The sequence below is a fragment of the Erythrolamprus reginae genome, chromosome 3 (assembly GCF_031021105.1).
Source record: "Erythrolamprus reginae isolate rEryReg1 chromosome 3, rEryReg1.hap1, whole genome shotgun sequence".
NCBI classification, from domain to species: Eukaryota; Metazoa; Chordata; class Lepidosauria; order Squamata; family Dipsadidae; genus Erythrolamprus; species Erythrolamprus reginae.
This window is the reverse complement of record NC_091952.1, coordinates 74,242,713-74,259,102: the sequence shown is the minus strand read 5'-3', so window position 1 is coordinate 74,259,102 and position 16,390 is coordinate 74,242,713. Positions and strand designations below refer to the sequence as shown.

At 38.6% G+C, this 16,390-nt stretch overlaps 1 protein-coding gene across 1 annotated transcript in view; it reads left to right on the top strand.

The window, feature by feature from the left end:
- The window catches only part of BEND5 (BEN domain containing 5), a 1,001,406-nt gene extending 990,228 nt beyond the window's left edge, over positions 1-11,178 (top strand). The window contains exon 13 of the mRNA XM_070745887.1: positions 9,378-11,178. Within this exon, the coding sequence (XP_070601988.1) occupies positions 9,378-9,495 (118 nt within the window). The 3' untranslated portion in view covers positions 9,496-11,178. The remainder of the gene's footprint in view (positions 1-9,377) is intronic.
- Positions 11,179-16,390: the final 5,212 nt, after the last annotated feature.

Below are 16,390 nucleotides of genomic sequence, written 5' to 3'. Positions count from 1 at the left end.
GGCAGTCCAATCTCTTCTTGAATGTCTCAACCGTTGGAGCGTTCACACCCTCTGCAGGCAAGCCATTCCACTGGTTGATCACTCTCCACCGTTAGAAAGTTCATCCTTGTTTCCAGCTTAAATCTCTCTTTGGTCAGCTTCCGTCCATTGTTCCTTGTCTACAAGGGTGGGCTACTGCCTGGACAGGGAAGGGGGAAACACAGTGGGGTAGCGAAAATGGAGCTCCACCCCAGAGCACCCAATTTGCACTGAAAGATGTTAAAAGAAAATGCAGGGTGTCCTACATAAGCCACACTCACAGTGTGGTAGTAAACATTTTGATAGCCCTTCACTGCTTGTCTAGCTTTCTGGTGCTTGATGGCAGCCCTTCTGGTGCCTCTCTATGGCAGCCCTTCAAGTATTGGAAGACTGCTATCATGTCTCCCCTGGTCCTTCTCTTTTCTAGACTTTCTATGCCCAGTTCCTGCATCCTCTCTTCATATGTAGTGATGGACAAACCGAACCCGCACAATTCGGATCCATACTGAATTTTTCAGTGTTCGGTATGCCGAACACGAACACGAAATATTTTGAATCTTCGGGCAAAGTTCGGGGTCACGTTCGACGTTCGGAGCTTTGACGTCACCAGCAGGTTGCTAAGGACGGAACATGTTTATTTTTATGTGAAAAGACCGCCCTTTGCTTGCAGCGCCGCTGCGGTGTCCTTTCACGTAAAAATAACAATGTTTATTTTTACGTGAAGACCTCCCTTTGAAGGAGCTGGGGAATCCCTCCCATGAAGAGATTCCATGGGCGGAGCCTTGACGTCACCGGCAGGTTGCTAAGGACGCCAAGGTGATCACTTCCTAAATTCCATGGAATCCAGGAAGTGATCACCTTGGCGTCCTTAGCAACCTGCCGGTATACATGATGTCAACGCTCCGCCCCCAGAATCTCTTGGTGGGATTCCCTGTTCGGGTTCAGGTTCAGGTTCGGTTCGGGTTTGGCCGAATTTTGAGTAAAGTTTGTCTGAACTTGCCGAACCCGAACACCATTGGGTTCTCCCATCACTATTCATATGTTTTAGTTTCCAGTCCCCTTATCATCCTGGTTGCTCTCTTTTATACCTTTTCTGGTGTTTCAATATCTTTTTTGTAGTATGATGCCCAAAACTGAATGCAGTATTCTAGGTTTGGTCTAACTAGGGCTTTATTAGGTACCAAGACTCTTCTTAGGGAGTAAATACAAGTATTGTAGGATTGAAAATTGGAGGAGCAATTGGAACAGAGGGAGATATTCTGAAATAACACCCTTTAATTCTCTACCTCAAGACTTTAGAATAGTTTAAGGCAGGAGAGAAATGCTGGAATTCCAGACAACTCGAGTCTGATTTTGTGCAGCAGCAAATTGCATGAGAAATGGAATAGCTATTACAGTTTAAAGGCAAATTATATGTTTTGCCTCAGAAATTAATTTTTGTTTTCCCCCTTGTCAATTGATAATTATAATCTGCCAGTTTTACTCCCACGTGTGTGTGCACATTTTAAATGCAGATCTCAGTTCTTGTAGCTGCTGCTGAAGATAGGGGGGGGATCCTTTCAGCATTAAACTGTGACACATTTGCGTGGGCTAAATGAAAAAGATCCATTTACGGAATTCAGAAAGATTTGCATTGCTTGGACAGCCTCCAGCAGGGCTCACCAAAATACCAGATTACAATAATTACCCTGTCAAATGCTTAGCAATCAAAATGTTGGCTGGAACAATGTAGCCCCACATTTTGAGTACAGACCTGCATGGCAAGTGCTTAAATGTAGAATGTGCTTTTTGCACGGCCAGGAGGGGGGGGAAATTGGAGGGTTAAGTGCTCTGTTCTAGGAGAAGCACTAGGAAGTGCTCCTATTCCATGCATAGTTGTTTATATTCAGAACATCCTCTCTTCCTTTATTTCATACGAAACAATATTAATATAGATTAGGGAATTGGTGAAAAGACTTCATGATACATCTTTGCATTTCAAGTACTTGATACATTTTGTTTCTGCGTTATCTATATTGTTTTAAGAGACACAATAGCTCAGTGGCTAAGATGCTGAGCTTGTTGATCAGAAGGTCGGCAGTTCAACAATTCAAATCTTTAGTGCCTCGTAACGGAGTGAGCTCCTGTTACTTGTCCCAGCTTCTGCCAACTTAGCAGTTCAAAAGCATGTAAAAATGCAAGTAGAAAAATAGGCACCACCTTTGGTGGGAAGGTAACACAGATTTGGCCTTCTCCGGGTCCCGTCGACTAAACAATGTCGGCTGGCGGGACCCAGGGGAAGAGCCTTCTCTGTGGTGGCTCCGACCCTCTGGAACCAGCTCCCCCCAGAGATTAGGATTGCCCCCACCCTCCTAGCCTTTTGTAAACTCCTTAAAACCCACCTCTGCCATCAGGCATGGAGGAATTGAGACATTTCCCTCTTGCCCATGTAGTTTTTGTGTATGATATGATTGTGTGTATGTTTTTATATAATGTTTTTATTTAATGTTTTTAATGTAAAATTGTTATTTTTAGATTTTAAATATTAGATTTGTTACCATGTATTGTTTTTTATCACTGTTGTGAGCCGCCCCGAGTCTATGGAGAGGGGTGGCATACAAATCTAAATAATAATAATAATAATAATAATAATAATAATAATAATAATAATAATAATAATAACAACAGCGCTCTGTGCACCTTCGGCATTTAGTCACGCTGGCCACATGACCATGGAGATGTCTTTGGACAGCGCTGGCTCTTCGACTTAAAAATGGAGATGAGCACTGCCCCTAGTGCCGGAAATGACTAGTACGAACCTTTAGCTTTACCTATGCTGCTGTACAAGAGATGTCCCAGGGATCTGTTGTGATAGAAACTAGGGCTAACCAATCTAGACTGCAAAAATATTGGCAATCCCTAGACTCAGTGAGGAATTAGTTTTCTATCTAATAGCCATCTGAATTTTTCCAACCCACATCTAGTAGCCCTCATGTACATTAGGGTGGTCCAAGAAAAGCTCAATCAAAGATGGATTATACATGTTCCTCCAGCTGTTGTTGGACTCCAGATCAGGATTTGGTTGGATTTCAAACGCTTGTAAACAATGCTGGGATTGAATTTGAAAAGAAGGCAGGGTCATCTTTGCTTTCTGCAGGAAATTAATGACACTGAATTTCCCTCATAATCTGATGGGAAACAGGAATCTCTTGCAAGAAAGAGACTTGCAATCGTGCATATTTATATCAATACATTTTGCTTATAGCTAATATTAGAATTCTTTATTGACCAAGCGTGATTAGATACCCAAGGAATTTGTATATGCTCTCAATGTACTTAAAGAGAATAAAATACATTCATCAAGAATAAAAAGATACAACACTTAGTGATAGTCAAGGTTAGTAATAAACTATCAAATCATACTAGGAAACAAATAAAAACAATATAAATCGATAGATACAACCAACCTGGTATAGTAATAAGTGGGAAGAGATAAGGAAAAGAATAATAATAGTAATACAGTCTTAGTAAATTATTTGACATTGTTGTGGGAATTAGTTGTTATTAGAATAGAATAGAATAGAATAGAATAGAATAGAATAGAATAGAATTTTTATTGGCCAAGTGTGATTGGACACACAAGGAATTTGTCTTGGTGCATATGCTCTCAGCGTACATAAAATAAAATATACATTTGTCAAGAATCATGTGGTACAACACTTAATGATTGTCATAGGGGTCAAATAAGCAATGAAGAAGCAATATTAATAAAAATCTTAGGATATAAGCAACAAGTTACAGTCATACAGTCAATATGGGAGGAAATGGGTGAAAGGAATGATGAGAAAAACTAGTAGAATAGAAGTGCAGATTTAGTAGAAAGTCTGACAGTGTTGAGGGAATTATTTGTTTAGTAGAGTGATGGCGTTCAGAAAAAAACTGTTCTTGTGTCTAGTTGTCTTGGTGTGCAGTGCTCTGTAGCGAAGTTTTGAGGGTAGGAGTTGAAACAATTTGTGTCCAGGATGTGAGGGGTCAGTAAATATTTTCCCCACCCTCTGTTTGACTCGTGCAGCATACAGGTCCTCAATGGAAGGCAGGTTGGCAGCAATTGTTTTTTCTGCAGTTCTGATTACCCTCTGAAGTCTGTGTCGATCCTGTTGGGTCGCAGCACCAAACCAGACAGTTATATTAGTTGTATCTCACAAGCTTACTACTTGTACAGTTCTTTGTCCTTCATACTGGCAAAAATAGACTTCTTTTCTTCCCTACCTGATAAGTTACAGCTGGTAAAACGACAGTGTGTTGAAAAGTTGAGGATAAAAAGTAGAGTTAGAAATCTTAGTTTCAATGTTTACATGAATATTTGTGTTCCATGAAAGTAGGGTGTAGGTAATCAATCATTTTTGCTCTTTGTGTGAGCATGTATAAAAGACAATGAGAGATATACAGTATATGGAATTCCTCCCTTAAATAATAAAGTATTTGGTGGGCAAGGTTTCAAGTAAAGACAGATCTGTAATCAAAGCAGCCTTTTGGTGTTTTGCAGAAGAGCCCATGGAAATGAGAATTTGGGGATTCTGTCCCTCCCCTATTGAAATGTATGTGAAAAACCTCAGCCCAGCCTGAGCAAGACATATTAACTTAGTCCCACAATTTACCATCTATGAAACTCGAGCCAATCTTTTCTGGCCATTAACAAGCAATCAGTTTAAAACAGGATGGACAGCCAGCATCCATAATTCCTAATTATGTCAAATGCCTTTCCCCGAGAGTCCCAAATTAATTAAGCAGAGCTCTGTAGGAGGGTTCTTGTTCCTGAGGATGTCTGGCACTTTAAAGTATTAAACACAAACAGGAACACAAATCAGGTAGCAAAACAGTTACTGACAGGCAGTTGAAAGAAAGGCAGGCCAAGCACGACCCACAGAAATGAATTTTACCTGTTCAGAAACTAATAGCCAGGTTAATTAAACTATTGAGACCAGACAGACAGGAATCAGAACCATGATTCTTAATAATGATTAAGATGCTCAACTAGGACCGAGGAGACCCACATTCAGTTCCATCTTTAGTCATGGAAGCTTTGCTTGGTCTCATTCAAGACAACAATGAATCTGCATACAGATGGTAGGTTAAACAACTAGCCTTATGGTGTCACCAGACCAATCTTGAATTAAATACACTCATAACTGTAGAAATGGTGGTGGATTTTAAAAGAAAACCTCCTATAATACCACCTCTTACAATACTAGACAACACAGTATCAACAATAGAGTCCTTCAAGTTTCTAGATTCTATCATATCTCAAGACTTAAAATGGACACCTAACACCTAACATCAAAAACATCATCAAAGCACAACAAATAATGTTCTTTCTGTGCCAGCTCAGGAAGCTCAAACTGTCCAAAGAGCTGATGAATCAGTTTTACAGAGGAATGATTGAGTCTGTCATCTGTTTGGTTCTGCAATCCAACAAGACAAACACAGACTTCAATAGATAATTAGAACTGCAGGAGAAACAATTGCTACCAAACTGCCTTCCATTGAGGACCTATATACTTCATGAGTCAAAAAGAGGGCTGTGAAAATATCTACAGCCCACTCATATCCTGGACAAACTGCGTCAACTCCTACCCTCAAAATGACGTTATAGAGCACTTCACACCAGAACAACTAGAAACAAGGACAGTTTCTTCCTGAATGCCATAACTCTGCTTAATAGTACGAAGGACAAAAAACTATAAAAGTAGTAAGTTTGTGAGAGAATCTACATGAGATTGTAAAGCAATCTTGGAAGTGCTGCATCTTTTGTGAATCTGATACTGAATTAATAAATTGCTCTTGCTTCCCACTTATATAATGGATTCCCAAGAGCAGCTAAGTGGATCCCTATTATAGGTTTTGTTCAGTGCTGGTAAAGATCTTTTCTTTTCCCCATACATTTTGAAAAATCTTTTATTGTACTGCTGGAATCTCCATTTTACTTCAAGCATTTACAGTACAGTGATTTTACATGCTGCCTTATTATTGCTGTTGTTGAGTTTGACTACTGCATTAAAGTCAATATTTCCATAATTTCTACTTTGTATAGTATGTTTCTCACTGATTTGTGCACTATCCAGAGACTTGAAGTTATTGAGTAGTTTAGAAGTATAGTAGACGAATGAGCGAGAACTGATTAAATAGTAAGAATGGGTTTCTGTTTCACATAAAAACATTCAATTGGTGAAATGACTTTTAAACAATGCCACCTGAGATACTAGATATGTGTTGGTATTTTACTAGCCAGGTTGTTAGCTTCTGCAGAGCATATCTGAAACCAAACTTGGCAACAGCTGTTACATCTTTATATCCTGCCTGTGTTCAATAGAGCAGAATTACTCATAATCAGTCATCACTAAGTGTCACGTAAGTGATAACTTTCCTCCCTTTTAAAATTATTTGGATGTTTATAAATTTCTGTTGCCTCTCTAATAATTCTGGGAAAACAGCTGTCACCTCATGCCAGGATGGCGATATTCTCGAAGTTTTATGATTTGTTGTACCTTGTCAATAGACTTCAGCTGTTAGATAGGAGGTTACCAGTCTAACAGGAATGGAGACAAGACGAAGTTCTGAACAGAAATACTTTATTACTAACTTCAGCACCACAGGTAACAAGAGTGAACAGAACAGCAACATGGCATTTGACAGCTCCTTTCATAGTCGAGCTGTCAAACTGGCAACCAGTCAGGACATCCCAATTTTCCTCTAGCCGGCTGTTCACATCTAGCCAATCAGATAGCTGCTTGGGTATTTTGGTGGTGTCATAAGTCCAAGGACTTAACATCAGCCAAAACTATGTCCTATGTTTTTCAGCCTAATGTTCCCTTAAAATTATTTCTGCATGTTATGCAGCATCAAGTTTCTCTAATGTAACCATCCCTATACTTACAATTTATTGTATACATTTGCTTAGCTTTTTGCTTCATTGGTTTGCACTTATTAGTAGGTAGCAGTTGTTATATCTTGTGCGCCATCCTAGGGTTTGTCCTATATATTTTTTCATATTGTCACACTTAAAGAAATGCACACTGCTCATAACATTAGAAATAATATTTTTTATCTTGTGTTTATGCCTAAACATAGTCAAAGAGTTGCCATGTGTCTAGAGATATTCTCTGTGTATATGTGCTTAACTTTGTATGTCGCTATGTTGTTTATTACATATTCATTACTTAGAAATGCATTATAAGGTGCTGATTTGGGTGGGGTAGCAAATAATGCACTGGGGAACAATTTGTAACACAATTTCTGTTGAGTTTGTTTTTTTGAGCTTTTTTATAGTTAATTAGGCATGCTGGTTTCAAAACTGTAGTTAATTTTCTTCTACCATGTCAAGTTTTTTCCTCTACACCTTATATATATAATATAGTTAATTAGGCAACATGACCATCAAATTGCATTTTTTACATAGCCATCTTGCTACCTTTCCGGAAAAACTTGGTGCTGTCAGTGATTAGCAGGGTGAGCGATTCCACCAGGTTTTGAAGGTCATGGAGGCACAGTATAAAGGTAGATGGGATGTACATATGATGGCTGACTATTGTTGGAGCATTATGTGGGAATATCCACAGATTAAACACTCCAGAAAAAGCTATAGGTTAAATTTTTTATCTTAATATATATAATTACCATTCAATAAAAAAACAACTATCCGTATGAACACAATTTAACTTGCAATAACTATTATAGCCTTTTGTATGAATAAAATTATTCTTTGTAAACAGTATATTTGATACGTTTTTACTTTACTTTCCTTTAAATGCACAATTTGTATGACTTTTGAGGGTATCTGTAGCTTAAAAAGTTGATGTGATAGACAAAAACTGTGGTTATTTTTGGATAGAGAGGCCAAAAATTAGTTGAAAACAAGTCACAGATTTAACACAACAAAATTGCTGTTCCCCATTGTAATTTAAGTGTGGTCATTTGTGCCTCAAATGAAAACCCTGGATTGATTTGTTGACTAATACATCAGTTTCTTTTCTTAACTGTCCATAGTATTGTCAAACGTCTTCTCAAAGGCATCAATATTGTTTTTATTTCATTTCTTTAAAGTACAACATTTGCTTCCATAGAGTGTCACAGAGACTATCTTGGTTTGCATGATTCTGGTCTCTGTAGGTATAGACACATCACAGCATTTGAATATCTTTTGCAAGAATATGATAGCTGCTTCATCAAGTACTAGTCTGCAAACATTTCTTATCCACTTGTTCCTTTATTAGCTGATCCTAAAAGACAGAAGATAATCTACCACTTCAATATCTGTATTGTCAATTCTAAGACTAGTTGTTCTGCCTGTTGTCATTAGTTTGGTCTTCTTATATTTAATTTTATTCCCATTTTCCCCTATGATACAACTGTGACTATAAACTGTGCAGATCATGAAGTCAATAGAGAACTCCTTTTCTCTATTTCTGAAAATACTGAACTATTGGTTTAACAAATCACTCAACAAGAGTGTGTTAAATCAAAATGCCCTTATATCCATAAATATTGAAATTACATCATTTGTTTTTAGTTGCAAAACATCATTTGTTTTAGTTTAATCCATCATTTTCATGGATCTATGGACCACTTCAGATGGGAAAATGTCCAGATTTTTTTTGGTCTATTATTTCTAAACTCCACCTAATTGGGGTCTGTTATACTGAATATTTAATGTACTAATAAAGCTTCACATCTAGCTGTGAGCGATTAAGATTCTTTCTTCCCAAATACAAACCAAATCAGATTGGCATTCTCCTGTATAATTTTCAGATGTTTGGCATCTGTTCATTAATTATGAAATTAAAAGACTACTTTGAGTGTTTTGAAACATATACATTTTTGGATGGCAGCTTAACTCTGCTCAAATATTACCATAGAACAGGGTGTCAAACTTGATTTCATTGAGGGCCGCATCAGGATTGTGTTTGACCTCGGAGGGCTACGGGGGGCATGGCCAGGATAGGCATGGCCAGCTTAATGTCACTCATCGAAATTCTGTTTTCTGCCACAATGGCCTCCTGCAGCCCTCTGCCAGCAAAAACGGAGCCTGGGGAGGCCGCGAACAGCCAACCCGGGCTCTATTTTGCCTGCAATGGTCTCCCCAGGCTCCATTTTTGCTGGCAGAGGGCTACAGGAGGCCATTATGGCTGAAAACGGAGCCTGGGCTCCATTTTTGCTGAAAGAGGCACCACAGGCTGGTCTTTCACTGTTTCCAGGACAACCCTGCGGGACAGATCTAAGCACCCTGTGGACCAGATCCAGTCTTGCCATAGAATGTAGAAGGTAATGTAGTCTTGATATTATTTAGATTACTCATCTGCCTTGTCTATTTTCCCTATTGGCAGGAAAGAAAAAACTATTCCCTATAGATGTTCCTACCATCGAATCCAAGGAAACAATCAAGCTGCCAACAAACCAGAGAAGAGGTCCCATACAACACTTAAGCACACTCACTCATCATAAATCACTAAGGAGAAATACCTTTCAAAAGAAATGGAAGAAACAAGTTATATCAGCACTTTTTACATTTAAAATTATTATGATCAATCCTCCTTCCAGCCAATTATTTTTATAACAGGGAGGCAAAATGTTTTTCTTAGATATGTTGGTCTTGACGTATTATTCACTAATTTATCACAAGTTCGTTCTCAAAAGCAAGCTATTAAATACAGAATTTTAATTCTTATTCATCCATGTGGAATGCTTAACATAAAAATGCAAATAGAAAAGTTTGTCCTACCATATTTTGAAGCAGGAAGTCTTATAACAGACTGAATTCCAAAGAAACTTTGGGGAGTTTTCCATGATGCTGCATGCTTTCTACATTTATTACTTTTTAAGTATTGTTTGCAAGGTTTGTAAGTTAAAATATATAATGTACATGGATGGAGTATTGTGAAATTTAATGTTTAGATATTGTAATACTCCTTGAAATGGTTTTCTCTTATTTTTAATAGTTTTTGTTTAATTGAAATTGCATGTGCTTGGCAAGACTTTATTCATACTTGTAACTAACTTAAGACATTCTAATCCAAAACAATTATTTCCATCCTCAAGGCATATTGTGACTGCAACTTCAAGAATTTGGCTATGTTGGCTAGGAAATTCTGATAGGTTAGTACAAATGCATCTGAAGTGCATAGGTTTAGAGAAGATTCTTGTAAAGGGAGCTGAATTTGTTGACCACAGCAAAACCAGCTGTACATATGCAATAGCATACTAAAGTATCTATGCATTACTATCCCTTTATTGCTTATATAAATAAATTGCAGTATTAAAGCAGAAAATATAAGAACATTGTAAAACAACAATCAGAATAAGTGAAATTTGAGCCATTTAAGAAAAAGAAAAATGCAGTCCAGTATGTTTGACCTTTACATTTATTTACTAAATAAAACTTCAGCTTATTTCAGCTTGGTGCCTGAGATTGTAAGAAGGCAATCAGTTAGTTATTTCATGGAACAGAGATGCCAGGGAGTCAAAATCTTATCGCCTTCACTTCCTTCTCATCTGAGCAGCTATTTGACTGATAGTCACATTTTTATTAGGATTATGCACACAGAACTGGCAATCAGAACAAGGGGAACTGATGTGCAATATTTAGTTGTATGTCCTTATCTATTTACAAAAGTACATAATCCAATGTCCATGCTATAGTTGGATATGAGCATATGTGTAAGAAGAGTGGCAGACTACAAAAGGAAAAAAACAAGAAATATGAAGATTTTGTTGAAAACCAATATAATTCCATACAATTAGAATTTCAATGCTGAAATTGTGTGCAATTTCAAGGAAGGATAAGTTTTAAAATGTATAAAGTAAGCATTATATTTTTCTGGTCCTATAGGCTGATTAATCACTAACAGATGTTTTGATAATAAAAATAATTTAAGGTAGATGGAAAATAAATAAGATATCCTGTTGGTTAATTGCTCCTAGTTGAGCTTAGTATCTAGTGTTCGGTTCTGAAAGGCTTCAGATGCATATTTTTAATTGATTTGCAAAATGAACCATAGAAATTCAAATTTTATATTGAAACAAAATGTTTACAAAAGTTTTAGATTTGAATAGAATTTGTGTTATAAAGTAAGCTGAGTAAACTCTGGAAATTTGCTTTTGGAGCATTAAATAAATAATTGAATGAAAGATTGCTTGTATTTACTTCCTAGTTTTGTTTACTGTCTTCAGAGTTCTTAAAAGACACAATAATTTACTAGCATTTTCACAGATTCTTTTCTCCTTCAACTACATTCTGAACGGAAATGCTGACAAGCCTCCTTCCAATGCCCTTCTGCCTAATACATATATAATTGGTTAAAGTAATTTTAGTTTAGCATGCCTAAACGAGATTACAAGTTGAGGATGACATATTATCTAAATCCAGATATATATTTAAAATATGCTAGGCAAAATTGCTTAATAGAAGGAGAATGTTTAGTAGAAATGTTTAGAAAACCTCACGGACATTCATGCCCTAGTCATTTACTGTCTTGACTATTGCAACATGCTCTACATGGGGCTACCCTTGAAAAGCATCTGGAAGCTCCAGTTGTTGCAAAATGTAGCGGCCCACATGGTTTTGTGCAGACCTCGTTATGCACATGTTTCACCATGGACCTTTCCTGGATCCACTGCCACAGAGAGGTCGCAAAGGCGCAATCCGGTCCAGTGCCCTACATGTTGCCCTATTCCAGGCAACCACTAAGGAATCAGCCATATTAAGGACAAGGGAGTCAGGAATCTCCCCAAGCTCCCTCTGGAACCCTTCTGGGTGCATTAGGTGTCTGGGGCGGAACCACTTAATCGGCTCTGCCTCCCTGCGATGGGGGAGTGTGCCTTAAAGTCTAACCTTAGCAGAAAATGATCTGACCATGACAAGGGAGAAACATCTATACCCCTTAATTCTAGATCATATCTCCACTGCCCCGAGAGGAACAATAGGTCAAGTGAACTACTTGGAATAGATTCGTGAATGTTATAGAAGCCATGAACGTCTGAGCTGCGTCCAAGGATTCGGTAAGTTGAAGTTCCTCAGTACCATAAGCCTGGGAAAGTCCACCACCAACACCCATCTACCACCTCTAGCAGCACAGGCAGGGTTCTTGTAACACAGGTGGGAGGTAGGTACGTCGACAACAAAAACAACTGAACCCCTGAGTGCAACCTCAAGAGGAGAGATTCACACCAACAAACTCTGGGGCTGGGATCCCATGAGGACAAAGACTCTTCCGGACAATAATTGCCACCCCTTCCCTGGAGTCATGGCTGATGCAATAGCCGAAACCTGACTGGGCACATCTCTGAGAGGGAAACCCCCCATTCCTCCTGTCCCAGCCAGATCTCAGTTATAGATGCCTGGTGGACCCCCTCCTCCAGGAATAAATCTCGAATGAGGGGGGCCTTGTTGACAACAGACCTGGCATTAAACAGCAGCAGCCTGAGCCAGGACTCTGACATCCCATGTGGTAGATGCAAGTAGAAATGATGGTCTGAATTCCTCTATGGGGCACTCTGGGCTTGTTGGAATATTAAGCTTCAGATCAGCTCCAATGTCAATTTCAGGGGTTTTCTGGAAAACTAACATTCCAGCATAGGCTTTGTGAATATAAAAATCTCCTTTATAGTTATCCCTTGTTAAAGTGCCCCCAAAGTGCTTTTAATATTCCAAATATACCAAATAATGCAAAATGCTTAGAGACACCCTCATCGCAGTCTAGTCATTGATGCAATCAACTTCCATTTACTCTGACTGGGAAATGGTTTCTTATAGTTGAAGCTATGCATAAAAAATTATGAAGTTACACAAATAGAATGGAAATGAGAACAAAATGCCCCCTTTTCTATATATTTTGGTTATCTGCTGGAACCTAGAGTACCTTCCTGTGCTGATGAAGCAGTTCACAATATGACCTGATCAGTGGGTCGACCAGCTTCCTGGAATATCCCCAATCAGCTGTTCCCAGAGGTGAATATTAGCAAAAGGTTCATTGATTATGATATCTGCGTCTTGATTTTTTTCCCTGCCTCTGAAACCTCCATTTCAGACTTTTTTTCTGAAGCTCCATTTCAGAAGGGTTTTTTTAGTCTCTGCAACTTCTGTTTGAGAGGCTGGACAGAGCTACAGTACATTCAGAGTATAAGACACACAGAGATTTTCACCTTCTTCCTTTGGGGAAAAAGATGCATCTTATATTCCAAAAAATATGGTATGGAGGGGAGGGATACACACACACAAACACACACACACACATGGGGGGAATGATGCACAGGAATAGACAGGTTTCATACATGATCCCCTCCATTCTAAAATTATAATTATACTGCTAAAATTAAATAACAATCGACTCCATCCATTTTTCAAAACAAGAAGTTAATTTGTTTTGCATACATTCTTCTGTCCTGACCAGAAAATTCAACTGCAAACATCAAATAATAACTACTACTACTACGACTACGACTATGACTATGACTACTACTGCAACTACCACAACTCTGGTTTTCACTTTCTTCTAAGCCATCTAAAACCACTTTATTCCTAAATTACAAGCCTAGAAACAGAAAATAAGCTATCACTTTCATGAGGGGGCAGCAAGGCAATTTTAGGTTTTATGTATTTATGCCAATATTGCATGTGGAATTCCTGGGTGAAGATTCTACAGAGGAGAAAAAGAATATTTCTATAATGCTTTTATGACATTTACTGGTATGGATAAAATGAAGAGAGTTTAAAATTACCAGGCTTGCTATCACAAGGAGACAGGTGAATTATTCCAGCTATCACTGTTTCATGCTATAGCAAACAGAGAAGCATTAAGTAGCTCATATGCAGGAAACCACAGTGAATGGATACCATCTGAAAAGGAAAACAAACAAACAAACAAACACACACACAGAGAGAGAGAGAGAGAGAGAAAGGAAGAAGATGAAGAGAGCGAGTTGTTTTCCTTATCATAAGATAGTAAAAAGAAATTGTATTGGCTGCTTGGCTCTAATGGGTTCTGACTTGTCTACAAAATTAGAAAATAACCCACAAAAACAGTTATACCCCCCCAACCCCCATGATTCCATAGCCTGTTTTATTTCAAACTAGTTGAAGCAGCTGTCCAACTATGCTTATGTAAAAAATAATGAGTGCATCCATTTCCATGTTAAAAATATATTAGTAACTGCTATTATTTTATTGTGCATCATTTAGGGACAGACCCTAATACACAAGAGTTCTGTGCCACTTTTTTGCCAGCATACCCATCCCATCGTATTGTGAACAGATGGCGGAGATTCTTGAACTGCCATTAAAAAAAATGTAAATAGAAGCTAAATCTCATCTTTGGTGCTCCTCCTCCCAATAGGAGAACATTTTTTTATCCAGATAAGCTTTTAGCATCTGACCTGACACTGCTGGTCTCCGTTGTTCTTTACTCTGGTGGATGTGATTTTTTTTCTTCACACTGGTTTGTTTTTATTTATTACTACATTAATGTTTAAATCATGATTCTGAATTTTCATCCAAAATGGTTTGTAGTAGAAGATAGCATACCAGTTGAATGAATAACTCTGATGTATTAATGTATGCAGAAGCAATTCCAAGACAAAATAAATACACGACAAACAAAGCCTCTCCCAAACAACAAATAAATATTTTTTAAAACTGCTAGGCTGGGAGAATGTCATAACAGGAACAGAATGATATGGAGCAATTGCCCCTGATGCATTGCAACGGTGACTGAATAAGCAATATCTGGAATCAATATTTTTATTTTGATTGCTTAATCATGGTGAAAATATGGAAGAGGAGAAAATACCTTTATAATATTTGTTCATTCCAGTTGAATTGGCTGAAAGTGATAATACAGTAAATAATAATATTTTTTTTAAAAGGTTGGTTCTAGATAAATTGACTGCACATTCAATTTAGATGGATGTGCATATTTTTAGGATTGCTCCTATCAGTGATGGGCTGATCAGAAATCCATTAGCACTTTTAATGGGTTCCAGAGGCCGGTGTGGGTGTGCACGCACTTAACATGTGTGTGCATGCCTCCGCATGAGATTTTGCTTTTGCGCATGCATTTGAAGTGAAATCTCATGTGAGGATGCTTGCGCGGGCAAGATTTCAACAATTTTTGCCCTCTTTTTGCTTTTGCGCATGGGCAGAAGCAAAAAAGGTCAAAATGGCTTAAATCTTGCATGTGCGAGCGTCCTTGTGTGAGATTTTGCTTCATGCGCATGCGCAGAAGTGAAATCCTGCATGGGGCATATGCACATGTGTTAAATAAGGTTCAGGAGGGAAGTGTTTTTAATAGGAAAGTGAACACAAGGGGACACAATCTGAAGTTAGTGGAGGGAAAGATCAAAAGCAACATGAGAAAATATTATTTTGCTGAAAGAGTAGTAGATCCTTGGAACAAACTTCTAGCAGACGTGGTTGGTAAATCCACAATAACTTAATAATTTAAACATGCCTGGGATAAACATATATCCATCCTAAGATAAAAATACAGAAAATAGTATAAGGGCAGACTAGATGGATCATGAGGTCTTTCTTTGCCGTCAGTCTTCTATGTTTCTATGTGTCACGCACATGCATGCCCACGCCGACCTCAGAATCCTGTACCGGGGGGGAGGAGTGAGTGGAGCCCTTCGCTGGCTTCTACCCACATATTGTAGAAATACATACAATAGATAATACAATGACACCTGCTTAATGGAGATTCCTGTATAGTTTAGAACATAGGTATCACACTCGCTGCATCACGTTGCAGTCTTGTGACACCTCACACATTTTTTTTCCATTCACAGAGCTGGGCTGGACATGGCTTGTGTGTGACGCATCTGGCCCATGGGCTGCCAGTTTGACATTTGTATTCCCTATGCCAATGATGGCGAACCTATGGCATGGGTGCCACAGGTGGCACACAGAGCCATATCTGCTGACACATGAGCTGTTGCCCTAGCTCAACTCCAACATGCATGTTTGTGTTGGTCAGCTGATTTTTGTCTCACACAGAGGCTTTGGGAGGGTGTTTTTGGCTTCCAGAGAGCATCCTGGGGGATGGGGGAGGTTTTTTTTACCCTCCCCAGCTCCAGAGATGTCTTTGGAATGTGGGGAGGGTGAAATACAAGCCTACTAGGCTCAATAGCAGTTGGGAAACAGACCCTTTCCAGCCTCCAGAGGGCCTCTGGGAGTGAGATAAGCTGTTTTTGCCCTCCTCAGGCATTGAATTATGGGTGTGGGCACTCACGCATGCACAATAGCACACGCCCACACTCTTTCGGCACCTGAGGAAAAAAAGGTTCACTGTCACTGCCCTAAGCTAAGAAATAATAGTCCATTGCAATCATTTCATGAACATGGAAA